This window comes from Chelonus insularis, unplaced genomic scaffold (assembly GCF_013357705.1).
Source record: "Chelonus insularis isolate UGA/USDA-ARS -01 unplaced genomic scaffold, ASM1335770v1 contig_141_pilon, whole genome shotgun sequence".
Lineage (NCBI taxonomy): Eukaryota > Metazoa > Arthropoda > Insecta > Hymenoptera > Braconidae > Chelonus > Chelonus insularis.
Window position 1 is genome coordinate 154,048 of NW_023276382.1, and position 23,791 is coordinate 177,838.

The following is a 23,791-nucleotide window of genomic DNA, read 5'->3' on the forward strand; positions in this document are numbered from 1 at the left end:
TTTTTTTTATTATTGATTGATTACAATCTGTCCTTTTGGACAATAAATAATTTTAATGACGTGATGGCCTGAGCTGTGGACACTCCAGTGAGTATCATCCCGGTACTGGTAGGAACCTGCTAGGCAAGTCAAGAGGGTTGGTTTTTTTCTTCAGCCTTCTAATTTCTCTGCTGCGATCCAGCATTTTGATGGTTTTCTAACCGTTGGACGTATCTCGAGCTAAGTGATTGTGTCACATCGAGGACTGGTTTAATGTCCAGGTCGTTATGTAGCGTGTCGTTTGCTACATACCATGGTGCGTTGGCTATTATTCTCAGAGTTTTAGATTGAAATCTTTGGATGATATCAATTGTGGTTCTCACACATGATCCCCATAGTTGGATACCGTAGGCCCATATAGGTCTTAGTATGACCTTGTATAAGAGGACTTTGTTGCTAAGAGACAATTGTGTTTTCTTCCTATCAGCCAGTTCATTTTTTTTAGTTTGATCTCAAGTTCTTTGCGCTTGGTTGTGATGTGCTTTTTCCAAGTCAGCTTGCTGTCCAGGTGCATGCCCAGGTATTTGACATTATCTGCTACAGTAAGTGGATGGTTGTTTAGGGAGACTGGAGGACAAGTTTTATTAGTGAGTGCAAATGTTACTAACACTGACTTGGCTTCACTAGCTTTGATCTTCCACTTAGCAAGCCATGTTTAAATCCTGTTGAGGTGATTCTGGAGGATATTTGAAGCTTCTTCAGGGTGGTTGTGGACTGCTACAATAGCAAAGGTTGCAACAGCAACGCTATTGTCGGTTAGAAGGTCTGAGGTGAAAATTGAGGATAGTGTAGGTTCTATCACGCTTCCTTGAGGAACTCCTGCCTTTATATGATGAATTGTTGATGTGCTGCTCTCACATTGAATTTGAAATTTTCTATTTTCAAGGTATGATTTGAGTAGTAGGTAGAAATTAGGGATAAGTGTCTTGATTTTGTATAGAAGTCCAGGGTGCCATACTCAAATGCTTGCTGTATGTCCAAGAATGCAGCTGTACAGCATTTCTTTTTCTCAAGCGCATCAGCTACGATGTTGGTAACTCTATGAACCTGTTCAATAGTTGAGTGCTTTTTCCTGAACCCAAATTTATGGTCTGGTATAAGGTCGAGTGTATCTATTATAGAGTTCAGTCTCTTGAGTAGTAGCTTTTCGAAGAGTTTTGACATCACGGGTAACAAACTAATGGGCCTGTATGACTGTGGTTTGTCTGTTGGTTTTTCAGGCTTTGGTATGACTATTATTTTTGCAAGCTTCCACTGCGACGGAAACTATGATTGTCGAATTATTGCATTGAATAGTGATGTGAGATAAACCACTCCTTTTTTGAAAGCTCCTTGATCATTTTAGGAGTAATGCTGTTGTGTCCTGGAGCTTTTTTTGGGTTGAGGTTCTTTTTTAGTAGGTGACAAATTTCATTTGGTGTAATATGTTTGATTGGTAGGTCCATAGGTAGTAGGCTATTTAGGTATCGTTGTATTTTTAGGTCGTGTACTATTTGGCTAAAATCTGAGGTGTTTCGAGTAAAAGCTGATAAGAAGTTCCTTGCAAACACTTCTGCTTTTTCATCATAGTTTCTGGCCCAGCTTCCATCTTCTTTACGTACTGGTGCGTTTGGCTATTGTGGTCTTTGTAGGTACTTCGTAGCTTTCCAGAGAGAGTAGTTGGTGTCTTTGAGGTAGGATACATTGCCGATGTAAGTTTGAAAAATATTATTTCTGTAGCTTTGGAGTTCAGCTTTGAGTTCTTTGGTAGCTGCGTTGAGTTTTTTTTTATCTGCAGGATGTCGGCTTAACTGCCATTGCCTGCGAAGTTTTCTTTTCTCTAAGATCTTTTCTCTTAAATATCTAGGATAATTTTGTTCTTGTGGAGTTATTGCTTGGTCACTGAGTTTATCATGAGCTGCGTGATGTGATCTATTGCATTTTCTATATTCTTGTTGGTTTTTAGAGGATGATTCATTGTTATTTGACTATCTATGAGTTCTTTATAAGTATCCCAGTCTATGTTAGCGTTATATAATGGGCTTCTAGAGTTGTTTGCTTGGTTTGCACAGAGTGTGATTAGCACAGGTGTATGATCAGAGGAGAGCTCATCACTTACACTGACACTCATGCTTGTTCTGGCTATTCCCTTAGCGACGAAGATGTCCAGTACGTCAGGAACTTTTTGCAGATCTGTAGGCCGGTTTGTGGGCTGACCTTGGCTTAAGCTATCATAATTGTTATTCTTTATCACTGTGAACAATTGTTTACCACGCGTAGTTGTTAGCCTGGAGCCCCAGTGCTGATGTTTAGCATTATAATCTTCACCTGCAATGAATCTGTAGCCTAAGGTCTTAAAAAATTGTTCACATTTTTGGCTTTCTATTTGATGTTTTGGGAGGCAATATACAGCTAATAGTGTTAGAGGCCCTTGCCGGTTCATCAAGACTAGACTGGTTGCTTGAATTTTTGCAGTTTCATATCTCGATATTTCATAATGTTCTATTGTTCTACGGATTATTATTGCTGACGTGTGCTGTGCCGTCCGGGTGCTTAGTGTCATGAGTGTTGTATCCTGGTATGTTAAAATAACTTTTTTCGGTGAAGTAGGATTCAGATATTAGCATGACATCTATTTTATTGAGCTCCAGGAAAGCTCGGACTTCCTGTCGATGTTGAATCAGGCCATTGGCATTCCATAGCACAATCTGATATGAAGAGATCATTTCTGATTAGTAAGACTCTGTGTTAATACGGTTAGTAGGTTTAGCATGGTATTTAATAGCTGAGTTTGTTGCTTTAAGATTGACTGAAATTTTTTGAATGAATTTTCTATTACTCTAGATAACTCTGTTTGTTGTTCGTTTGATTGAGTATCATTTCTTATAATACTCGCGTAAGTGGGGCTTGGTCTGACGTCTACCTGGACTGGTGGGGTTGTGTTGGTCTGTGGGAGCATTTGGGTAGAGTTGCTTGACACGTTCCGTATGTTAGTAGAGCGTTGTTGACTAATAGAGCGATGCCAGTGAGGCTTTTGTTGATTTTGTTTTTTTTTCCAGTATTCTCTTATACTCACTACAGCCTTTATAATTAGCAGTATGAGGTCCTTCACATAATGCACATTTTGCTGGGATATCTTTACTTTTGGTACAGTTTTTAGAGTCATGATCTTTACCACATTTAACACATCAAAAGGGTCTATTACAGTATGTTTTGGAGTGATCATACATCTGACATCTAGTACATTGCACTATAGTTGCATTTTTTTTGGGTGATTCTATCTGTATCTTAGCGTTTAGTAACGTCTATTTTATATATTTCTTTGTTATTAGAGTTTGGCTAGAGGTCTGCAAATAACAAAAAACTTACAATTAAACCACTACTTATTTATTATTCAAATACTTAAATAAGAGAAACTATTGTTGTTACAATAAATTTATATATAATTGTGGGTAATAATAAATCGAATTTTCTTTAGCGCTCTTTACATCCGCCATCACGATCTTTCGCTCCAAACAACCAGTGACCAACATTTCTATCAAAGAATTATCAGACGAGTAATCAGCATTGAAGCTTGAACTCGAATACGAGATATTTCTGGACTATTTAGACACTGCTCTTCGCTATCACTAACAAAATTATTGTTTGCAAATTCTTCAAACAAGTAATGTTTTTTGATTCTGTACAAGGACATTTTGAAAGGAGTTCACTACATCTGGTGATACCTAAACGGAACTCTAACCATAATTTAAATTGTTTTCAACCATTTTTTAATTATTCAAATTATTGTTGTTGATTATATTTTTACATAGTTGGTATAGGGAGAGCCTTTCTTGTTAAATTTACTTAATTTCGCTTTATTTAATTACTTTCTAATAATAACCTTATTTATTTTCCGAACTTCATATCAAAGTTAAGCATTAAATAAGAAACTGATTAGGATAACGAATTCGCATGGTAACGGTGAAATGGTTAGCACGCTTTTTTTAAGATCGAATATCTTAAAAATAGGTAAAAATATAAGAAAAATGAGGTGACAGATATCTACATTAGACGGTAATATTCTCTGAAGTAATGTAAATTTTTGCATAATTGAAAAGTCATTAGTGAAAATATGTGGATTTGAGCAGGCAAGAAATTGTTGATCGTAAAAAAGACAATGACGTGTACAACTTTTTTGCCTGTGAATCATTTTTTTGAACACCACGAGTAATTTTACATAAAAGAAACTTTGACCAACATGGAAGGCTTGATTTCCTATTACCTTTTTTTATTTGCCCCCTTACTGGACCATACACTGAAATCGTCAAAGTCACTACTGCAAATCCAGTGTCTAAAATGTAATATGCAACAATAAAGGCTTGTAAAAATACATTTTACACAAGATAGAGATTTTTATCTGTTTTCAAAATTTTACTGCAAATAACTCGTTTTTTTACTGCAACATTTATGAGCGACGGTTTTAACTGAGAATTGTTTCTTTAAATAAAACTTTTGTAGGTGAGTTTAAAGATCAAAACCCAAGTTATAAGCAATTACGGATAACGAACTCACAAAAGGAGTAGTTCAGAGTTCGAAGCATGGTTTTAACTCAATTAACCTTTACGCAATTATCACTGAAATATTCCCAGTACATCAAAGAGATAGTGGAGATCATAATATTTATTACAAAAATAGAACTATGTAGAAATCTATTAACTTCTCATATGAAAAATTCTTGAAGTGTCTGATTTTTTAAAATAAATTATTTGAATATATATAGGTATACCGAAGATATTCGCGTTTTGAGTACCCTCAAGTTTGAATTCGTCGTTTTTTAAAAAATATCTGCATACGTTCGTCAATTTATTTAATTCCGCATTTATTGTAAATAAATAAAGATATGAAATTTGTATTAAGTTAATTTAATACGTACAATATGTTCATTTTCTGACACATTAAAAAAATAAAACATTAACAATCCTTATATATATATTTAAGTCTTTTTTTATTAAAATTATCTTGGTTTTATAAAAAAATTTACCTCTGATAAGGTTGTTGAAGTCCCGTAGAAATTAAGGTATTTTGTGTAGCTAAGGCCAATTTTTGTTGTCTCTGCTGAAGCATTTGTCGTCCGAATACACCGTAACCGAAACCATAAATCTCATCTTCTTCTTTATCACTTAAGCAGCTTGACGGCTATGTAAACAGAAATAAAATTGATTTTTTTGTCAACTGTTATGAATGACAATGAAATATTTCACATTAATATTTGAAACACCCAGGTAAAAATTTCAGGTCAGAATCATGAGTGAATCTTATGTGATTCTGATATAATTCTTATACGAATTTGGTCACATCAAATTCACATGTGAATTATATCAGAATCACATAAGATTCACATGAGATTCAAACCTTAATTTTTATTCTACTAGAATCATTCCTGAATTATATATGAATTTTATGTAATCTTATATATCTGATTATTAACTTATGTATGACCTTTTTAAGTACTCTGATATGAGTACATTGGCTTTAAATTAAACTCAATAAATAAATTTCATGTTACTTGAGGTGATTTTTTAGACATCAATCTAATCAAAAATTGATATTTAACTATCATATTACTAATCATTTATGTTATCTAAAACTTAAGTTTGATTACTTTTTATTATTTAAATATCAGCGAAAGTAGATAGTGAATAGCAATTTATTAAAACGAAATATTTCTAACAATTACAAATAAGAATATGTACAGTTTAACTTTGGATTACAATCATTCTAACTGAGCACAGATAATTCTTAATTCTAAACATTTTTGTATTAATATCTTTAACTGCTACTGCATGAATGCGATGTGTTTCACGTATATATACAATATAATCACTTAGATCAATGTCTACATCTCGATTTTGTATGGGATTTATAGTTGGATCAGCACTAGGAATTAATTCTCTTACTATTGCATATAAATTTTGATTGCATTCAACAAAAAACTGTATAATTCCATAACTTTGTTGATTATTCCACGAAATATATGAATTACATCTTTTTTTCTGAAGTAAATAATTTTCTGAAGTATAAATATTTGATTTAAACTTTGCACGTCGATAAATTTTGAATGTTTCGTGCTCTAAATGATGAGTATCTATTAGAGTTTCATACTGTAATACCAATACAACTGATCTATGTAATCTCATATTTGTTATAGGTGATCCTAAAGGAAATAAATCATTTCCACTGGACATTTCATCACTAAGTTGATGTGGTGGTTCGTTATTCTCAAGAATATTCATTGCATTATGTAATTGGAGTGTATTTGCAATTTCTTGATTTATTTTATTTGGACCATGATTGAAATTAAGAAGTATTCTATTACCGTCTTCAAAAGGAAACGTGGACCAAGCCCAAAGCGGCCCCCATAATCGTACAAAATATGATAAATGAATTAATTGATGGACATTGTATGTACACTTTTTTAAGCCATACAATTTCATAAAATCTTTACAAAAAGTTTCTATTAATCTTTCAGCTTTATTAATTTCTTCTTTTCTTATACTCGATCTTAGGAATAAAGAAATTACTCTAACTAAAATCAAATAATGCCCGTAGTACTGTTGAGATAATTTTCCTTTTAATAATATTGGAAAACAAAATAAGAAGAGGGTTTGTATTTCATTAGCTTTTAGAAATTTCAAATACTTTAGTGATCTAATCTCTCGAGGAATATAATCAGGTGGACGAAGCTCTAATAGCTCTCGATTAATTTCTTCTTGATCACTTTTTTCAATATAATATTCTTCACCAGGTTCTTTAAACCAACTATAAATAAGAGCCTTGAATACTCCTAAAACTCCATGCATGTAGTCAGGCACAAAGCCTGTTGATAAATTAAAATGAGGAATAAGAACAGCAATTGACACACCTTTTATACCTTTATAATGTTTGATTCGTCCATTCATAGATTTACGAGCGCATGAAATTATTTTTTTGTGAGTACGAATAGGATATTCACGATCAAAATTAAAAACATGATTATGGCCAGAACCAATATGACAAGTTTCACCTGGATTTTCACAATAAGGACAACAGTAAAATCCTGAATGATGCATAATGTTCAATACTGATGCCTTTGCTGGTGCATCTAAAGATGCAATGGGAGCAATACAACGACTATGTAACATTCCTTTAGTTGGATGTTTCCAGTAAAATCCTTCATTATATAATTTTTCTAATGACTGAACAAATGGTTTCATGAAAAAACAAGACAGTGGTTTTTTAAAGCAATAATATAAACCTGAAACAAGCTGAAATTTTCGTCTACAATTGAGAGGTATGTTTACAATTTGTAGTTGAATTGGCCATAATTGAGCATTGCTGCTTTTTGATACAGGAACTCCATCAAGATTCCACATTATTACAACATCATACTCTGATAACTTTGTATCACGTTCTATTTTTTTATAATATCTTCCGGATGTTAGATCTGATAAAATATTATGTTCTCCGATTTTATTATGAGAATTGTGTTTTTCTATCAATTTATATAAATTCTTCTTTTCAAAAAAATTGATTAAAGATGATTGTAAATCATATTCAATGAAGATATCCTTTACTCTAGATTCAGGACATAGAAGTGGAGATTTATTAGAAACTTCTCCAATATAATATCCACAATGTCCACAAAGAAAATGTTTTTTAATAGCAGTATCAAACGAAGGAATGATTTAAGTTAAAAATTTCTTTAAAAAATAATATGTTCTTGGAATATTGTTTGGCTGAGGTAATATGTCAAAGAATAGTCCAAGTAGCTCATGAATACTACTTTTTGTTAATGAATTACTTAATGCAAATTTAAGTAAGCGACTAATAAAATCACCACACGTGATAGATGGAAGCTGTTCATACAAACGTTGATTGAACCATGATAAATTTTCTTCTTCATAGTCACTACTATTTTCTTCATTGTTTGATTCATTACATTCTTGATCATCGGAATAATTTGATTCACTATGAATAGTAGCATTAGATAACATTTCACTACTAGTACTACTTGAATTTAAAAATGAGTAATCACTGTAATTATCATCAGAACTTTCTGTCGTATCAGAAGTCTCAGAATTTTCTGTAGCCATCCATTCTTCACGCTGTTGAATTCGTTTTAGAGTAGTTGGAGGGATACGAGACTAAATAAAAATACAAAAATGATTCATATCAATAAATATTTTTTGTTTAACCGTCATAAATAAAAATAGGTACTTCATCACGAAGATATGAAAAATATCGTCCTTGTTGAGCCATGATCTTCTATTAATTCGTAATTAGTAGTTAAATTAAGTTTATAGTTACAAATAACAAATTTTTAGCATCAAAATATTCGATTGACAACGTTTCTCAGTTCTTCTCAATAACAAACATTTGAAAGTGCATTATAAATTCAATTTAACCTTTATTGACAGTTCGTAATGCAAAGAAAAGAAAAAAATATAAAAATGTACTATCTTGTCAATGGTGACGATACATGCCTTTATATAAGTGAAAAACGATCAATAATAAATTTTTTTGAAAATTTAAGCAATGGATCACTGATTGAATTTAATTGGCAAGAAAGAAAAAAATCTAAAATTTACAAAGGAACAATATTATTTTGTTCTGGTAAGTTTTATTTTTACAGAGATTTATATTTTATTAATTTATTGATAAAATTTAAATTTAAATATAACAGAGGACAAGAAAATTGTAAATAAGGAATATAAGAAGAAAATGAAAGAACGAAAGGCTAAAAAACGAAATGCGCAATCTTCTGGAGAATCTGTAAAAGCTACACGATCAAACTCGAAAAAAAAGGTGAATATATGATCAACTTAAAGTCTTCAAGATTTTAAAAATTCCAATTTTTAAAAGTATTTAAAACGTTTTATTATATTTTATATAGTAGGTTACATTATACTGATAAAATTAGTTTCTACATTTATACATACATTTTTTTCTTAAAAATAAAGGGAAAAGAAGATCCTACACGAAAATTAAGTCAAGAAATTTTAGAAAAAGTTGAATCCAAGGAATCAGATAAGAAAGAAATCGATTTTACTACATCAGAAATAATGTTGACTGAGAATGATCAAAATGAGCCTAAAGAAAAATTTAAAAAAAATATATCAATACAAACTGTTGATCCGAATAGTACATTAGATTCAAATCATCAAAAAGAACGGCTTGTCAAATTGAAGAGAGCTCTTTCTACAGCAATGAGTCTAATAGATGAATTGATGCCCGAAGAATTAAAAAAAAAAAGAAAACTGCTGTGCACATCATGATTTATTACTCCAATCTTCTTCTTCAACAATCAAATTTCCAAAAAAATCCATTGCCAGCGCGTCTACTTATTCAAAACCTTCAACATCTTCTGAAAATACTACAAGAAATATTTCAGCATCACCTCTTTTAAGTCCTCTATCTCTAACAATCGAACCTATTGTCTCTCGTACTCCATCACCAGTACTGAAAAAAATGAAAAAACATCATAAACCTCTATCATCATCTTCTGAAAGTGAAGAAGATGAAAATACAGAATCTATCAGTACTCAAAAATGTCCAGTAAAGTCAAAAATTGATCCAAAAAAATCAACAGAGTGGACTCTAAAGTATAGAGAAACGATTCCAGGAAAAGTAGAACCATTAGTTGAAGGTAGTGATGTATTTGTTGACAAACAAGCATTGGAATGTCTTATAAGATCATCCAAAGAAGCAAAAACTTTTGCCCGAGGATTGCTTGAATTAATTTATAAACCTGAAGCATTAAAAACATGCTCATTATCAGGTGGAAAATCAAAAAATGACCCAGAAAAGCCCGCTCTAGATCAAAACGCAAAAAATTTAATGATGAGTAAGTGAAATATTTACCTAATTCTATATTGATTTATTTGAGAAAAAAAAATTACATAATCACTCATAAATACTTATTTCTTATAGACTATGTACAAACAATACGGAAAGAAAAACATTGGTCACGGATTGAGGATAAAGAAGTTGAAAATAGTCTGAGGTCTAAATTAGAATATTTAAGCAAAAAATAATAAAATAATTTTCATTTGATTGTCATTAATGGTTTTGAGTTATGGAATAAAATTTGAATTTCTTTGGTACTCATGACTACATAGATTTAATTTAAGGTAGAATTATGAATTAATATTCGTTTTTTATTAACTTGCAACTAAATAGATAAGATTACATAAAATTCATATATAATTCAGGAATGATTCTAGTAGAATAAAAATTAAGGTTTGAATCTCGTGTGAATCTTATGTGATTCTGATATAATTTACATGTGAATTTGATGTGACCAAATTCGTATATGAATCTTATGAGAATTATATCAGAATCACATAAGATTCACTCATGATTCTGACCTGAAATTTTTACCTGGGCAGTTGCACGTTTTTAAATAGTGTAAAAAGATTTCTATTTCTAAAATGATAAAGTGTGATCCTTAACGATAACCGATTTCTGTGATTGAAACTCCGATTAGCTCTTGGAAAAAAACAAATGGTGAACAATAACCATTGCCAGCTGAAGCCAAGTAGATCGACATTGCTAATCGTCTTTACCAAACTTTCTCCGTACTTGGAAAAGATCATTGTTCTACTGTAATGTTACACGTTTACTGAACGAATTTAAATTTACTGCAAATGGAAATTCTCACTTACATAGCTTGTTGAAAAAAGGGGAAAATTAATTCAGTATGATTAAAGTCTTTTCTTCAGAACAATTTACATTGTCTTCGTTTCTTTAAAGATCAAAGTTAAATTAATAGAAAAATAGCTTTTCGATTTAAACTTGAAAAAGATAAAAAAATGTTACTTACTGAATATTTTCCGGGCACATAAATGGGTTGTGAATGACTGGTAGTGAGTTGAGTGTTGGGTATTCTGGGTGAAGCATTTGTTTCTCGTCGACGTAGTTCTTCGAGAGGCTCTAGGACATCACCGTAATGCGTTCTGAAGAGGTCTGCGTACCTTGATGCAAGCCCTTCTAAATATCCCTGCTCGCCCTCCTAAAAATAAAAAAAGAATGTCAGTTTTGACGTTTCTAGACATATGATATTCTGCCGTCTTCTTTTTTTTTTTGTTACCATTTCATAAATCTATGATGAGTATACTCTAGAACATCTGTCAAGTATTCGCTAATGCATCCTAATTATTTATTTCATTCCTTCTTTTCGCATCAAGTATTAATTACAATGAAATTGAGACTGTTGTCATAGGATAAAAAGTTTTGATGTCAATTAGGTAAAAGTTATATAACAGAAACTTTATCAAGCATTTTTCAACATTGAATAAAGTGTTTATGAACATTCAATATCTTTGTTTTTGTAAAACTATAATTTTTTATTCAGCGTTGTAGAAAGGATTGAAACTATAATTGAAATGGAATATTTAGATCCTTCATCCACTGTACATTTTAACTCGAAATTTTTCGGTTCACCTCAGCAATAAAATATCGTAAAAATCAACGAGCATGTTTTACACATACTCTAGCAAAGCTGAAAATATTTCCGTCATTTTAGAATGAAACAATTTATGTTATCTTAGAATGTTTTTTTTAAAATAATTTTTTGAAAATGAAATTCAATTTAAAATATTTATTTAAAAATGTATATAATTACAAACTAAACTATAAATGTATTTATTCAAAAACTTTTTATCATGTCAGAAAAAAAAAGTATTTTTAGAAAAAAAAACTTTTTAACTCGAATCACTAATTTCTAAGTAAAGAGATGCGAATTTCCTCCAATCCTTTGAAATATGATTTCTTCTTAGTTATCAGAAAATAATTAAAAATTTTTTATGAAGACGTAGCTAAAATGAGATAATAGAAAATGATCAAAAATACGAAAATGTGGAAGACAAGTAATGATCAAGTTTTTATTTGCTTCCATTTATTGTTGACCCATAGCTAGTAATTGAAATGCTAACTATCTGTTTACTACATCCGAAACCCATTAAACTTTAATTATGTAATCATTTTAGATTTTATTTCAGCGTTGAATATTCAAGCTTGTACGCAAATTAATGAATAATTTTATGTTTTCCTAGACAACTTTTATTAAGTTACTTTCTTCTTGGAAGATAAAGAGTTTGATTTTTGTTCATTTACTTTATTTTTTTCAATAAAATTAATCATGTTTGATGAGTCAAGTCACGCCAAGTATTAAGTTGTTATGTTTATTGTGTCATTAAACGTACTAATTTTAAAAAAAAAAAAAAATCGAAGAAAATAATTTATTTTATATATTGTTGATTTGTAGATTTAAATAATTGGCGTTTAATGATTTTAAAACTTTTTGTAATTTCATCATTGTCGTTATTTATGTTTGGCTCACATTTTTGTACAGCCTAGAAGGAGGGGACTGTTTTTGATGAGATTTCACCATTGTTTGTACATATCAACTAAAAAGGAATATTAAAAAAAAAAAATCTGTTCAGAAAATATTTTAATTATTTGTATATTCGCGCTCGAGCAAAATTAACTTGTTACCAACTTCATCATCTGTTAGTGAAAGAACTTCATAGCAATCAAAAACTCTGATCACCAACTTGATAAAAAAAAAAACGTATGATTGCTCCATGAATAAACTCTCATTTTACTCAATTTTTGGGCAACGAAATTTTTTCAATTTCGTATATTATGAATGAAGCAATGATAATACTTTATAGTATGCTTAATCGAAAGTCAACGATCGCTTTCCAAACAAATTCTTAATTTCCACCCATGTTTATGTTATAATGAGAAAAAAATTTTTAATTTAAAAATTATAACCTGCAAAAATCATCTTATAATTTGTATAGAGACACGGTAGTGCCTCGTCGTGACGTAAGAGCTTGATGGCGGCGATTTATGCTTGGCGCACGAGACACTACCGTATCTCTTGATTATAGATAAAATTAAATATATTCATTTTTCTTGATGATCCAATTACATTGGAATAATTTTAAAATGTATGAATAAGAAAAAATTTTTTTTCGGATTCTTTTGGAATTCTTATAAAATTCTTCTGGTGTTCCTACAAAATTTCAAAAGAATTTTCCGGTGTCTCACTAGCGGAACATTTTCGGAACGGAACTCTTTTGGAATTCCGGAGGAACCTTTTTTTTATATGGGATTAAATAAAAAATAGTTAAAAATTGAATCAAATGAATAATGAAGTTATTTAAGAGTATATTATCTTAAAAAATGCAAAGTGTCAAAATTTTTGAATAAATACTAGACTTATATTATGAGTAAATTAAAAGTATATCAGAAACATGAAAAAATTACTTGATTATCAAATATCATACATTTGAATAAATTTGAAGTTTTTAAAAGTAATTTCAACTTTATTATAAAAGAATAATTTTGAATGAAGATTTTTTCTAATTAATTTACTGAGTTTGAAAATATTCTTGTTCCACTAAAACCATTTCCATTATACGATAGTGACGTAAGTTAGTAAGTACGAAATTCTGTCAAAGGCTTTGCAACATCAAGAACTTAGTCATGTCTGTGCGGTTGGTGTCTTGATGCAGTAAATTAAAATTTAATCACGAACTGTAACCTTAAAATATGGGGAAGAAAAAATTCAAATCTCCATTTTTTTCTTCTCCAATCATTATTGTAGAAGAAAATATATGTCAATTAAAAATTAATTTAGCGATATTTGTAATAAAAAAATATTATTGACTTGAAAATTGAAATTGACAATATGACCAAAATTGTGCATAACTTATTTAACCTATTTAAGTTTTAAACTATTTAGTATTGTTACTAGTCTCTTTGAATCAATAGTGATGATAAAAATTATTATCTATAATTATAAATGATAGATGCGATGTTACTACCATGCTTACAAATTTCATAGTTGAAAATTGTTTATATTGATATAAAAAATTTTTTACAAATTATAAAAAATAAATAAATATACTTGTCATATGGAAGATCATTTTTGGAGTAGAGGATTTGAATTAATAATCCAACAGAGTCACGAGTCTCGTTATGCATAAAAAATGAGAAACTTCAGGGGCCTCAATTGCTGTAGAAAAAAGAGGTTGAAAAGGAAAAAGTAAAAAAAAAAGTTTAGGCTTTTTTCTGGGCTCCTCTTAACCAGGCTCCTTGGGATCTCTATAGACAAAAAGTAAGGCGTCTCTAAGGCGCGAAGAAGTAGGCGTCTCGCGATAATTGGTCGGTCGTTGGTTGGTATAAGGACGATGGAATTATTTTTGGGTAACCCTCTCTAGCGGACGTTGCACTGGCCATTAACGTCGATGAACTTTTTTTCTTTCCACTTCTACTCTAGGTCCTTTCTTCATGAGTGAATTGAGTACTATATTCACTTGTCACTCGCATCAATGCTATGTTCATTTTGTCACCCCCTCATTATTTACATATACTTCATTTGCTTCAAATCCTCTCATTTACGCTCTTTTACCGGTAGTGCTGATTCAAATGCAGTCAGAGCTGACATGGAAAAAGAGAATTGTTTTTTCTGCACAATGAAATGCACCTCAGGGTTAAATAAAAATTCTTTTTATTTGTCAAAAAATTTTTTTGCCTATTTTCGAAGTACCAAAAAAATACATATTTATATGAAAAATTTATTTATATATATATTGTGCTAAAAAGTTTCACATTGAGAGGATTTTCTCCTCTGAGCATTAATACTAAGTGTGATTAGTTTCAATTTTGTTGCATGCAAGTAAGAATACCTTAACACACACGTAAAATTTAGTTTATCTCGAGTCAAGCACTACCTTTTGGTATAAAATATTTTCTTAGGAGAAAAAGTTATGTCGAATTTCAATAATTGATTAATTTTTTATCAAAAATGTTTACACGAAAAGAAAATATACAGTAAAACTCCTATCAGTTCAAAACTACAAGAGCAAGCATTCTGAAAATTAAAACTCATAACATACCATTTTCATTTAATTTTGAGTAAGACAAATATGGGTACCTCTTTTTTCACACGTTTCTTACTAGTCATAGAAAGGATATACATCTAACCAACTAAGATCACCTATCATGAAAACTCAAATGACAGGTTTGCATGTCAATAAAAATGTAATAAAAATTAGGTAATTGATTTCTCCATTGAAATTAATGAAAATGTAAATGCTGAATACTAAGTTTGTACTTATCAAGACGTAACAATTAAGATTGTTCTCTATCTCTAACCACATACTCCATTTAGTCAATAGACACATGGCAACTAGTAGAGGAAGCCGTTTCTCCGACGATGTAGAAAAGGTCAAACTCAAAATATTCGAATTTATAGGAACTCTACAGTACTTTCTTTCATAAACATATTGCTTATTTAAATAATTTAATTGAAAACAAATTTAATTTTTCATTATACATTATAGAGATAATTATTTTTTACATAACTTAAAAATTACTTTTAATAATTACAGGATATTTGTTTTTAATAAATACAATCACTGTAAGGTACACAATTGATTTTGATAATTTTAGTATTCCATCATGGTAATTATTTCTTCGTCAGACTGAAAGTGAAAACGGTCGTCAATGTGTCTACTACCCTTTTCTTGTGCTTTATATTACACCAGACTGAAGAACAATTTAATGCCTCCCTGGCTATCCAGATACAAAAGAGAATAGCTCTTAAGCAAAGATAAGAATAGGGTAGATCCAGCAGACTTAAAAACTTGTGGCCATCAGGATGAAAGTGCTTCTTGGTGATGCTTTTTCGTATTTGCAACTTTTTTGACTGTTTCTAAGATATTGTCAAGATTTCAACTAAAATTCAAAAGTGGAAATGACAGAAGGTCAAAAGCAAAAGTTAAGGATTAATGTGCATCAGACCAAAACATAAGAACTGTGCCGCGGTACTTTAACCCTTTCAATCGTTCTTAGAATTTTGGCGTCAAGACTTAAGAGCGTCGCCTTAATCTTTGCTTGTCCAAGCGACCTTCACTTCTCGACACCGTTGAGACTCTCCCACCGGTCGTATACTTTTTCAAGATACTTCAGTTGCCTATTCTCTTGTTTCTATGATGCTGTTTTTTGCAAAAGCCCATTGAGACATATTTTTCTCCTCTTTTCTTGCATTTTCTTTTGTTTGACTAAACAATGTTGATTCTCTTTGAAAAATTTTTATTTATTCAAACTGACCTTATAGAATTTTTCTTAAAATGAGTAACGATTGTACACAGAGACAAATTCTGTGATTTGGAATAATCTCAAATCACATAAAGTACACAAGCAGAAATGCAGATCTCAAGGCGACAAGATACGTGGCCTGAATAATATCCAGGATAAATCAAATTGACATTCAAAACATGTGCTACATTTTCTTCAAGAGTCTTTGAAGCTTGGATGAAATTTTCTATCTTAAAATTTCGGTGAAAAAATCGCTCCTAGAACAAATTTGTCCGAATGATTTTTTATTTTAGACGTAGAGATTGTAAACGTCAAAAAAGAAATGATGAATAACATAGAAGCAATATAGTCGGATATAGTTTCTAGCATTGTTTAACACGTCAGCGTGGTGAAAAAATGTATTGTCAGTTTAGTACATTTTTTTTTTATACTTTTTCCTTGGCTACAGTACAGACTTTGTAAACATGAAAAATTTTTAACGGGCATTTGCCCATGTCGACGAGTCTACGTATTATTGTTACTCAAAAAGAAAGCAAAAATATACTTTTGAAAATCCACCCTCTTTTTTTCCGCGACATTCCGAAAATTAATGTGAAGTAAAAGCAACTACCCTAGTCTATTTGACTGCAGACGTATGATCATAGAATACCGCTTCATTGTGCCAGCGTCTCCAGAATTTACGTTAGAATTCCAGACAGCAAAAGAGACCTCTAGATGGCGATAAAGGAGATGGGGAGTCGTGTATATACAAGGGTTTTCAATTTTTACTATAAAGCTTACCTCCGCTAAGAATTTTTAACAGCGATATAATTGTACTAAAATATGTTATATAGACTGTAAATGTACTAAGATTTGGGATTTTCCAAAGGAAGCATTGAATATTTGAATATTGATCGTATATCTTTCAGTCGTTCAAAATTTAATTGAAAAATTCAGTCTTGTGATTTCCAATATTATTTTTCATTAGAATGGTGTAATTCAAAAAAAAAAAATGGCAATAAATAGAATAAGAAGGTAAAAGTGTTCATTTCTATCGGATGGAGTTCGGAATTATATTGAATCCACCCCTCTTTAGTCTCTTATTACTTCCATAGCTTCAATCATTTTATCTTCATTAAAAAAAATTTTACGTTAACAATTTTTCCATCTTCATTTTCTTCAACTAAATCAGAGAATAATCATTGATTCGTTTCAGAGAATATCACACGATTGAATCAATAATAATTCTAATTGAAATTTTAGGCGTAGAAAAATAGATAATTACTTTAATTTGAATTTAGCTTTTTCGAAATCGTCTAACATAAAAAAGTAAATAGCTAAAAATAATTTCAACCTAAAAAATGTAGAATTCATTGAATAAATTACGATAAAGCAAATAAGAGTTTCAATAAAATATAATTATTAACACTGCATCGTTCGATATTTTAACAACCCTGCTAACAAGTTGTTTTTTTAATCCGTGAGATTTTTATTTATAAGATATACTAATAATAGTTAATGAAACAATAGAAAAACCAAGAGAAAAAGAGAAAAGTTGAGATATAGAAAGCAAGAATTAATGGATATGTAGGCGTAAGTTCAATTGTACAAAAGAAACCACAATCGACAAATGGTAATGCCAAGAGCATCAAAGCACTACTAGTAGACAATATCGAGCCAATAATGAATTCACTTTTGTTTGTCATCACTATTCAGTTTTATTTTTTTACGATACAGTATAAAGTAAAAACCATAAATTTGAATGAAATCGATTAAAATATAAAAATAAATAGATATTTTATTTTCGAATATTTCCTGATAACAAATATTGATAGCTTTTCGTATCTTAAAGAAATATCACGTATTCTGAAAACGAAAACTCAGACATCAGCTCATTAACAGTTCTGATAGCATGTGTACTGTTCAAACTTGGATTTTAATTACAGGCCAAAATAATTGATACATGCGTTGAGTATTTTGTCTACTTTGTTATTATCTTTATGTCTCACTTTTTTTGACGACTACTCTTTTGAAGAACAGTCATTATGGAATCATGTCATTCCAAATAAAGTATCCCGAGTAGAAAACCAGTCAGGTTGAAATCTGACATCTGGATCTGGCATCCCAGCTTCCCTACTAGGGCTCAAGAAGGTAAATCTGATCAGGTCCGGATCCTAAATGTAGCGTCTTCAATGGTCCGGTTCGGATCAGGCTATCTTTCACGGATCTTAGCAGGGCACCCTGGCCAAGCTCTTCTTATAATTATTTTTTTTATAAAAAACAAAAAATACTTGAATAATTTCTTTTTTATGTTTATGTGAGCAATATTATTGATTAATTAAACTTAACGAAATTTCCGCAGAACATTGAATAATTGAAATTGTAACTTGGGAGGATTCGAACCTACTTAACGCAACTTAAACCGGTGCCTTTACCCACTCAACTATCAACTTATTAAATAAGTAATAACAATTACATACATATCAACAGATACATATATAATGCTTTTTTAAAATATGAATACCAATCCTATATTTCATGAATACTCAGTAATAAATCGTTTAAATTGCATTATCTTACATTCTTGGTAAGAAATATAAATATTATATTAATATAATATATTTACTAATATATAGTATACTATATACAGTAAATAACGAAAAAAATAATCCTAGTTACCCTATTAGGGTTCAAATAGGTATGTCTTATCAAGACTGAATTGGGATAGGTAAGGGATTTCGTAACAACGCATAAGTTTACAATCGTGGGGTTGATTGAAACGAAGAAGTTCAAGGATCCACTGTCCATTGTGCACACAGATTTTGGTGCTCTCAAGATTACTCTGTCACCTACTGATGCTATTCACCACCAGAGAGGCGCCAGTCGTAGAAAGAGAGAGTAGCACCAATAGATGAAGACAGCAAATAATTTTAACTGACTCGCTACTCAGTGGCAAAATACATGGAAGAGCTGCAGCAGGCAAGAGACTAGGAGCACTAATACAATGAGAATGAACCTAGTACTAAAGAGCATGCAACCAACTGAAACATCAGATGTCTAAATGCAGAAAAAAGCAGAAAAGGCACTAAGAAAACAATCTTATTAAAAATTAATTTATGAGTGTCAACTATTTGTTGAGACTATAAATTTTTATCAGTCAAAAGCAATTTAGAATTCGAAATATTTTTTTTAACTTAAGATGTATTTAATCAACTATGTAATCTTTCTCATTATTGAGACAACTCAATCAAACTTCGTCAATGAACTATACCTTGATTGAAAGGTTCGACTAGAAATTAGTTCCGTTTTGGATCTGATTTGGATTAGGATTGTCTGAAGTTTGATGAGGAACCGGTCAGGGTTTCTGATTCGGAAATGATAATAAATGCCACACCGTATATGATATGGATCGGATCCGCTTACAAAATCCGGTACGAATCAGTTAAATTTATCAGGCCCTGATTACAATTTTTTTTTATTAAAAACAACGAATTACTTGACCAAAGATTGGAAATTTTATCCATAGACTGAAAAAATACCGTACTGTAGTTTGATCAGGAACTGATCAGATAGTCGTATTGAAGAATATCTGATCTAGATTCGATCATACTCCAGAATTACTGAACTAATTTCTACTCTGGTTAAAGGACAATCTTGATGCAGACCAAGTTTCTTAAGTTCTGTCCCTGGATCCTCTCCCCTTTAATGTTAAGCCTAGATGTATATAAATAAACGATTAAAAATTGTACAGTTTTTGAACCTTTATGAAAGTTTTATTGAAAATTTGCGCCAAAAATCCTTCGGAGATTTTCCATGTCTCACTAAGGTCAACAAATGCCCTAAATTTCACCCCGATTGGATCTGTAGCCCGAACTTTTTTCGTCGTAATCCTAGTAATACCCTCGCTGGGCTGTACTGAACCGAAGAAGAGAGTAAATAAGTATAATAGTAGATTTACATGTACTGCGATAATGAGAGATGAAGAATAAAAGTTTCCGAGGCATCAAACTAAGAAGAGCGAAGAGATTAGAAACCGCACACTGATAGAAGTATTTCTTTCTATCTAACATCATTTATTAGCAGCTAATAAATATGTTATTTGAAAAAGAAATTGAATTGAAACATTTGTTAACAGTTCAGAAATTATTTATTAGAGTAGATTTATTTGGCTCAATGAATGATTTCTTAGCTGCTAACAAATATTTATTTCTCATTTAAATACTATGATTGGGCTCGATGGTAAGGTAGAATGATGGTGAAGCATAATCAAATGTGGGGTTACATTATGAAATAACTTTTATTTATTGGAAATTTTTAAATAAAAGATAACGGTTTCGTAATGATTAAAATTAATATTTTCTTTTAAACAATAGCTCGACGAGCAATTACATTATAACCATTTAATTTCGTGTGAATTTTTTATGGTTTCATGAATATAATAATATCAGACAGCTAAGCAAAGAAGATTTATTACCTACAAATAAATCTTTATATGTATCAAATAAATGCTGAAAAATAATTTTAATAAATTCATTTAGTCCCACCAAATATATTCTTCTATCAGTGCAGGAAATCTTAGATAGCTGTGGTTCTCCAACCGTAAAGACTAAGAATCGCAGCTCTCAAGAACTCACACGGGGATTCTTTGCTTTTCACGAACTAAGAACTGAAAGTCACTGCTCTCAGAATGTCAAAGCTTTATCAGGTGGACGAGAATCATAGCTTTATCTTACTATTACCGAATTGTAGCTCCCTATGATAGAAGCTCTAGGAGTAGAAGCTTCTCTAGAGAATTTCTCATATTTTTTAGGGCTTACATTACTATCTATCTTAAACACGTATCTCTTTTACCGTTAAAAACTAATTGCACCATCGCGTTATTATGAATACCTTTAATTTTATTTTAAGCAAGTCAATCAGAAATTTGAGTGTCTCCAGGTGGGAACGTAAATCAAATTCCATATATGTGGTGATCTACAACGTACATGTGAGAATATTTTAGTTTATAACTGTGGATTGGTTGTGTTGTTGCTTCTTGTATATTGCCAAATAAACTTTAGCTGCGATATTATTCATATTATTCATATAATAACTTGAGATGATGTTAAGTTGCACTCTTTTTAGCAGAAATTTACTTGCTTTTCTCTCAATTCTATGAAGGCACTGTCCAAGCAGCTCTCGAATTACCCCATCTACAATTTAAATGGAGTTTAGTACAGTAATTCAAATTATTATAATGCTATATATAAATTCCATTCGAAGAAGAAAACTGTAACTTTACAATGAATTTATACCCTGAGAAGTTCTTTGATAGTATTCTGACAAAATTACAACTAGATCACTCTTTATTTGTCATCTATCTCAATTATTTTCTTTTTATTGTAATCTCAAAGAATACATTATCTGAATACATAAATTCAATATTTCAAATTGATACATACGAAATAATTAACAGAAGTAAAGAATTAGAAGTTCCCAGTTCGTTGTATGCTTGATGAAGCTGCTTGATCAGAAAGACATGTATCCAGGGAAATGAGGTCAGGATATGGACTACAGCTCACGAGAGAATCGGAACATCAAGGAGTAAGGAATGAATTAGCTGAATTGCATATCTTCTTAATTGAAGAGTTTATAAAAATAACGTATTTGATGAATTATTTCTTATTATAATTGCATGAGTGAGATCTTTGAAACCAATCATAAACAAGCAAAATACAAAATTAAAATCATCTCTCGGATAAATTTTAAAATATAAATGAGAAACATACAATCATTCTTGCTTGCGCCATTAATACCGTCCTTTTCAATAACGTAAATGGTTAATATTCAAAATAGTTTTCTGTTGTTCCACATATTTCACGATTAATTATTAATAACTACACAGCCGGCTAAAAGTTTAAGACCACTTATTCAGAACTTCGTTGTCTATAAAAGATATTACAGCCATTTTCAACATAAGTAATTGATATTTCTTGAATATTTTGTTGTATGTCATTTATGAATGAGTGTGTTATTTGATGATTAAACCGCCTACTCTATTTGCCTCATTATTTATGAGTTTAATTTCATTTTTTTTACTCTAATTAAAGTGGTCTCAAATTTTTGTCTAGTAGTATATGTTTCTGTATTGAATACCAATATAACAAGTTTTTAACAAAAAATAAGTAAATTTCCACTTCAATTACTGTGTATCAAGAGAGCTGAAAGATAATTCAAAAACATTTCTTAAATTGATAAAGTATATTTATTTCTATTAGTTATAGTGAAGTGTAAAAAGTTACATTATATTAACAAGTACTCAAGATTCAAATTACCAAATTGTTGGTAACAATTATGATAATTGTTTTACTGTAAAAATGTTTAAAAAAGGTATTTAATTGAATGCGCGTTTAAAGAAAAGATCTTAAGTGTGATATGTTCAACCTTGACTGAAAATAGTTATATAAATGGTGTAAAAACTCCAGTTGTTTGACGAGAGAAAAGTGAATATAGGGGGTGAAGTAAAATAGCAAGTGAATGAGTCAGTCACGTGCAGCTCGTACGAGACGCGACTATTGCCATGTGAACACACGAACAAACTAGTGAATTGCAAGAGGGAGGACGAAAGTGAAAAGCTCTCTGTAATCTCTAGTATTTAATGGTGTTAGTAAAGCTTCATTCTCTAGCATCAATGGTACCTTGAACATGGCACAAAATAAAAGTTCTCCAAAATTGATTTTTTAAGTCAACAAATAATCAAGGATAACATATGTAACTTTAATGCTGTATATGACAATATCATGGTTACGCATTTCATTTTTTCTCACATTTCTGACTTTTTCTTTTTTTGTCATTAGTGATTTTGTACTTTCATACTCATGAATATCTATATTTAAAAAGATACTTTATATTCTTTTTTTTTATTATTTTGTAATTTTTTACTGTTATTGTAACTGCTGTGATATTCTTCACTTTTTTGTCACATTAATGCGAATTTATTTTCCCAAGTTAATTACGCGACACTAATTTTTTTCCAAGTCTGCCCAGCGTGAAAACGACCGGTGACTCCTTGTGGCAGTCACAGCTCTTGAGACGTCTTCTTCCTGGTTTTTTTCTTTTATTTCTCAACCACTTTAAACTTAAGCTCGTTTAATTAGTGAATAAAAATATTTTTTTTGTTTATTTTGCACTCATAAGTTTAGCAAGTTTTTAACGAAAGCAAAAAAAATAAAAATAATCGAAAAATACAACACTGTTGGAACATTTAATTCTGAAGAAATATTAAAATGAAACCCATAAAATCTTTCTGAAGCTTTCAACAAAATTGAATGTCAAACATTGAAATATTTATATATTGGAAAAGCAGTTCGTGAAATTACAAAAGGTATCATCCCTCGAGACTACAAGTGCATTTTTTAGCAAGACATTTGTTGTATGTATAGATCTCCAGAGTTTAAGAAGACGAGAGAATTGTCAGAATCGAAATGTTCCGAAGGTACCGACTAGAAAGACTGAATTCGATAATACGTGTATAGAATGATTCAAGTATTTGAGCCTTTATTAAAATGAAAAATAACGATATGCAGAAAAAAGCAGAAATTTCTCTAAATTTCATCTCCAACATTACTTTTTTCCCATTGTGCTTTTCCCTTCACTTCATTTTAGGCTACTAGGATGACTG

At 30.7% G+C, this 23,791-nt stretch overlaps 1 protein-coding gene across 2 annotated transcripts in view; it reads right to left on the reverse strand.

The window, feature by feature from the left end:
• LOC118074973 (uncharacterized) overlaps positions 1 to 11,044 on the reverse strand; it is a 78,298-nt gene extending 67,254 nt beyond the window's left edge. Inside the window, exons 1-2 of one of the 2 annotated variants that reach the window (XM_035096542.1) lie at positions 10,862 to 11,044; positions 5,042 to 5,196 (exon numbers count right to left, since the gene is read on the reverse strand). In XM_035096542.1, the coding sequence (XP_034952433.1) occupies positions 5,042 to 5,124 (83 nt within the window). In that variant the 5' untranslated portion in view covers positions 5,125 to 5,196; positions 10,862 to 11,044. The remainder of the gene's footprint in view (positions 1 to 5,041; positions 5,197 to 10,861) is intronic. The other variant, XM_035096543.1, reaches the window with a different exon arrangement.
• Positions 11,045 to 23,791: the final 12,747 nt, after the last annotated feature.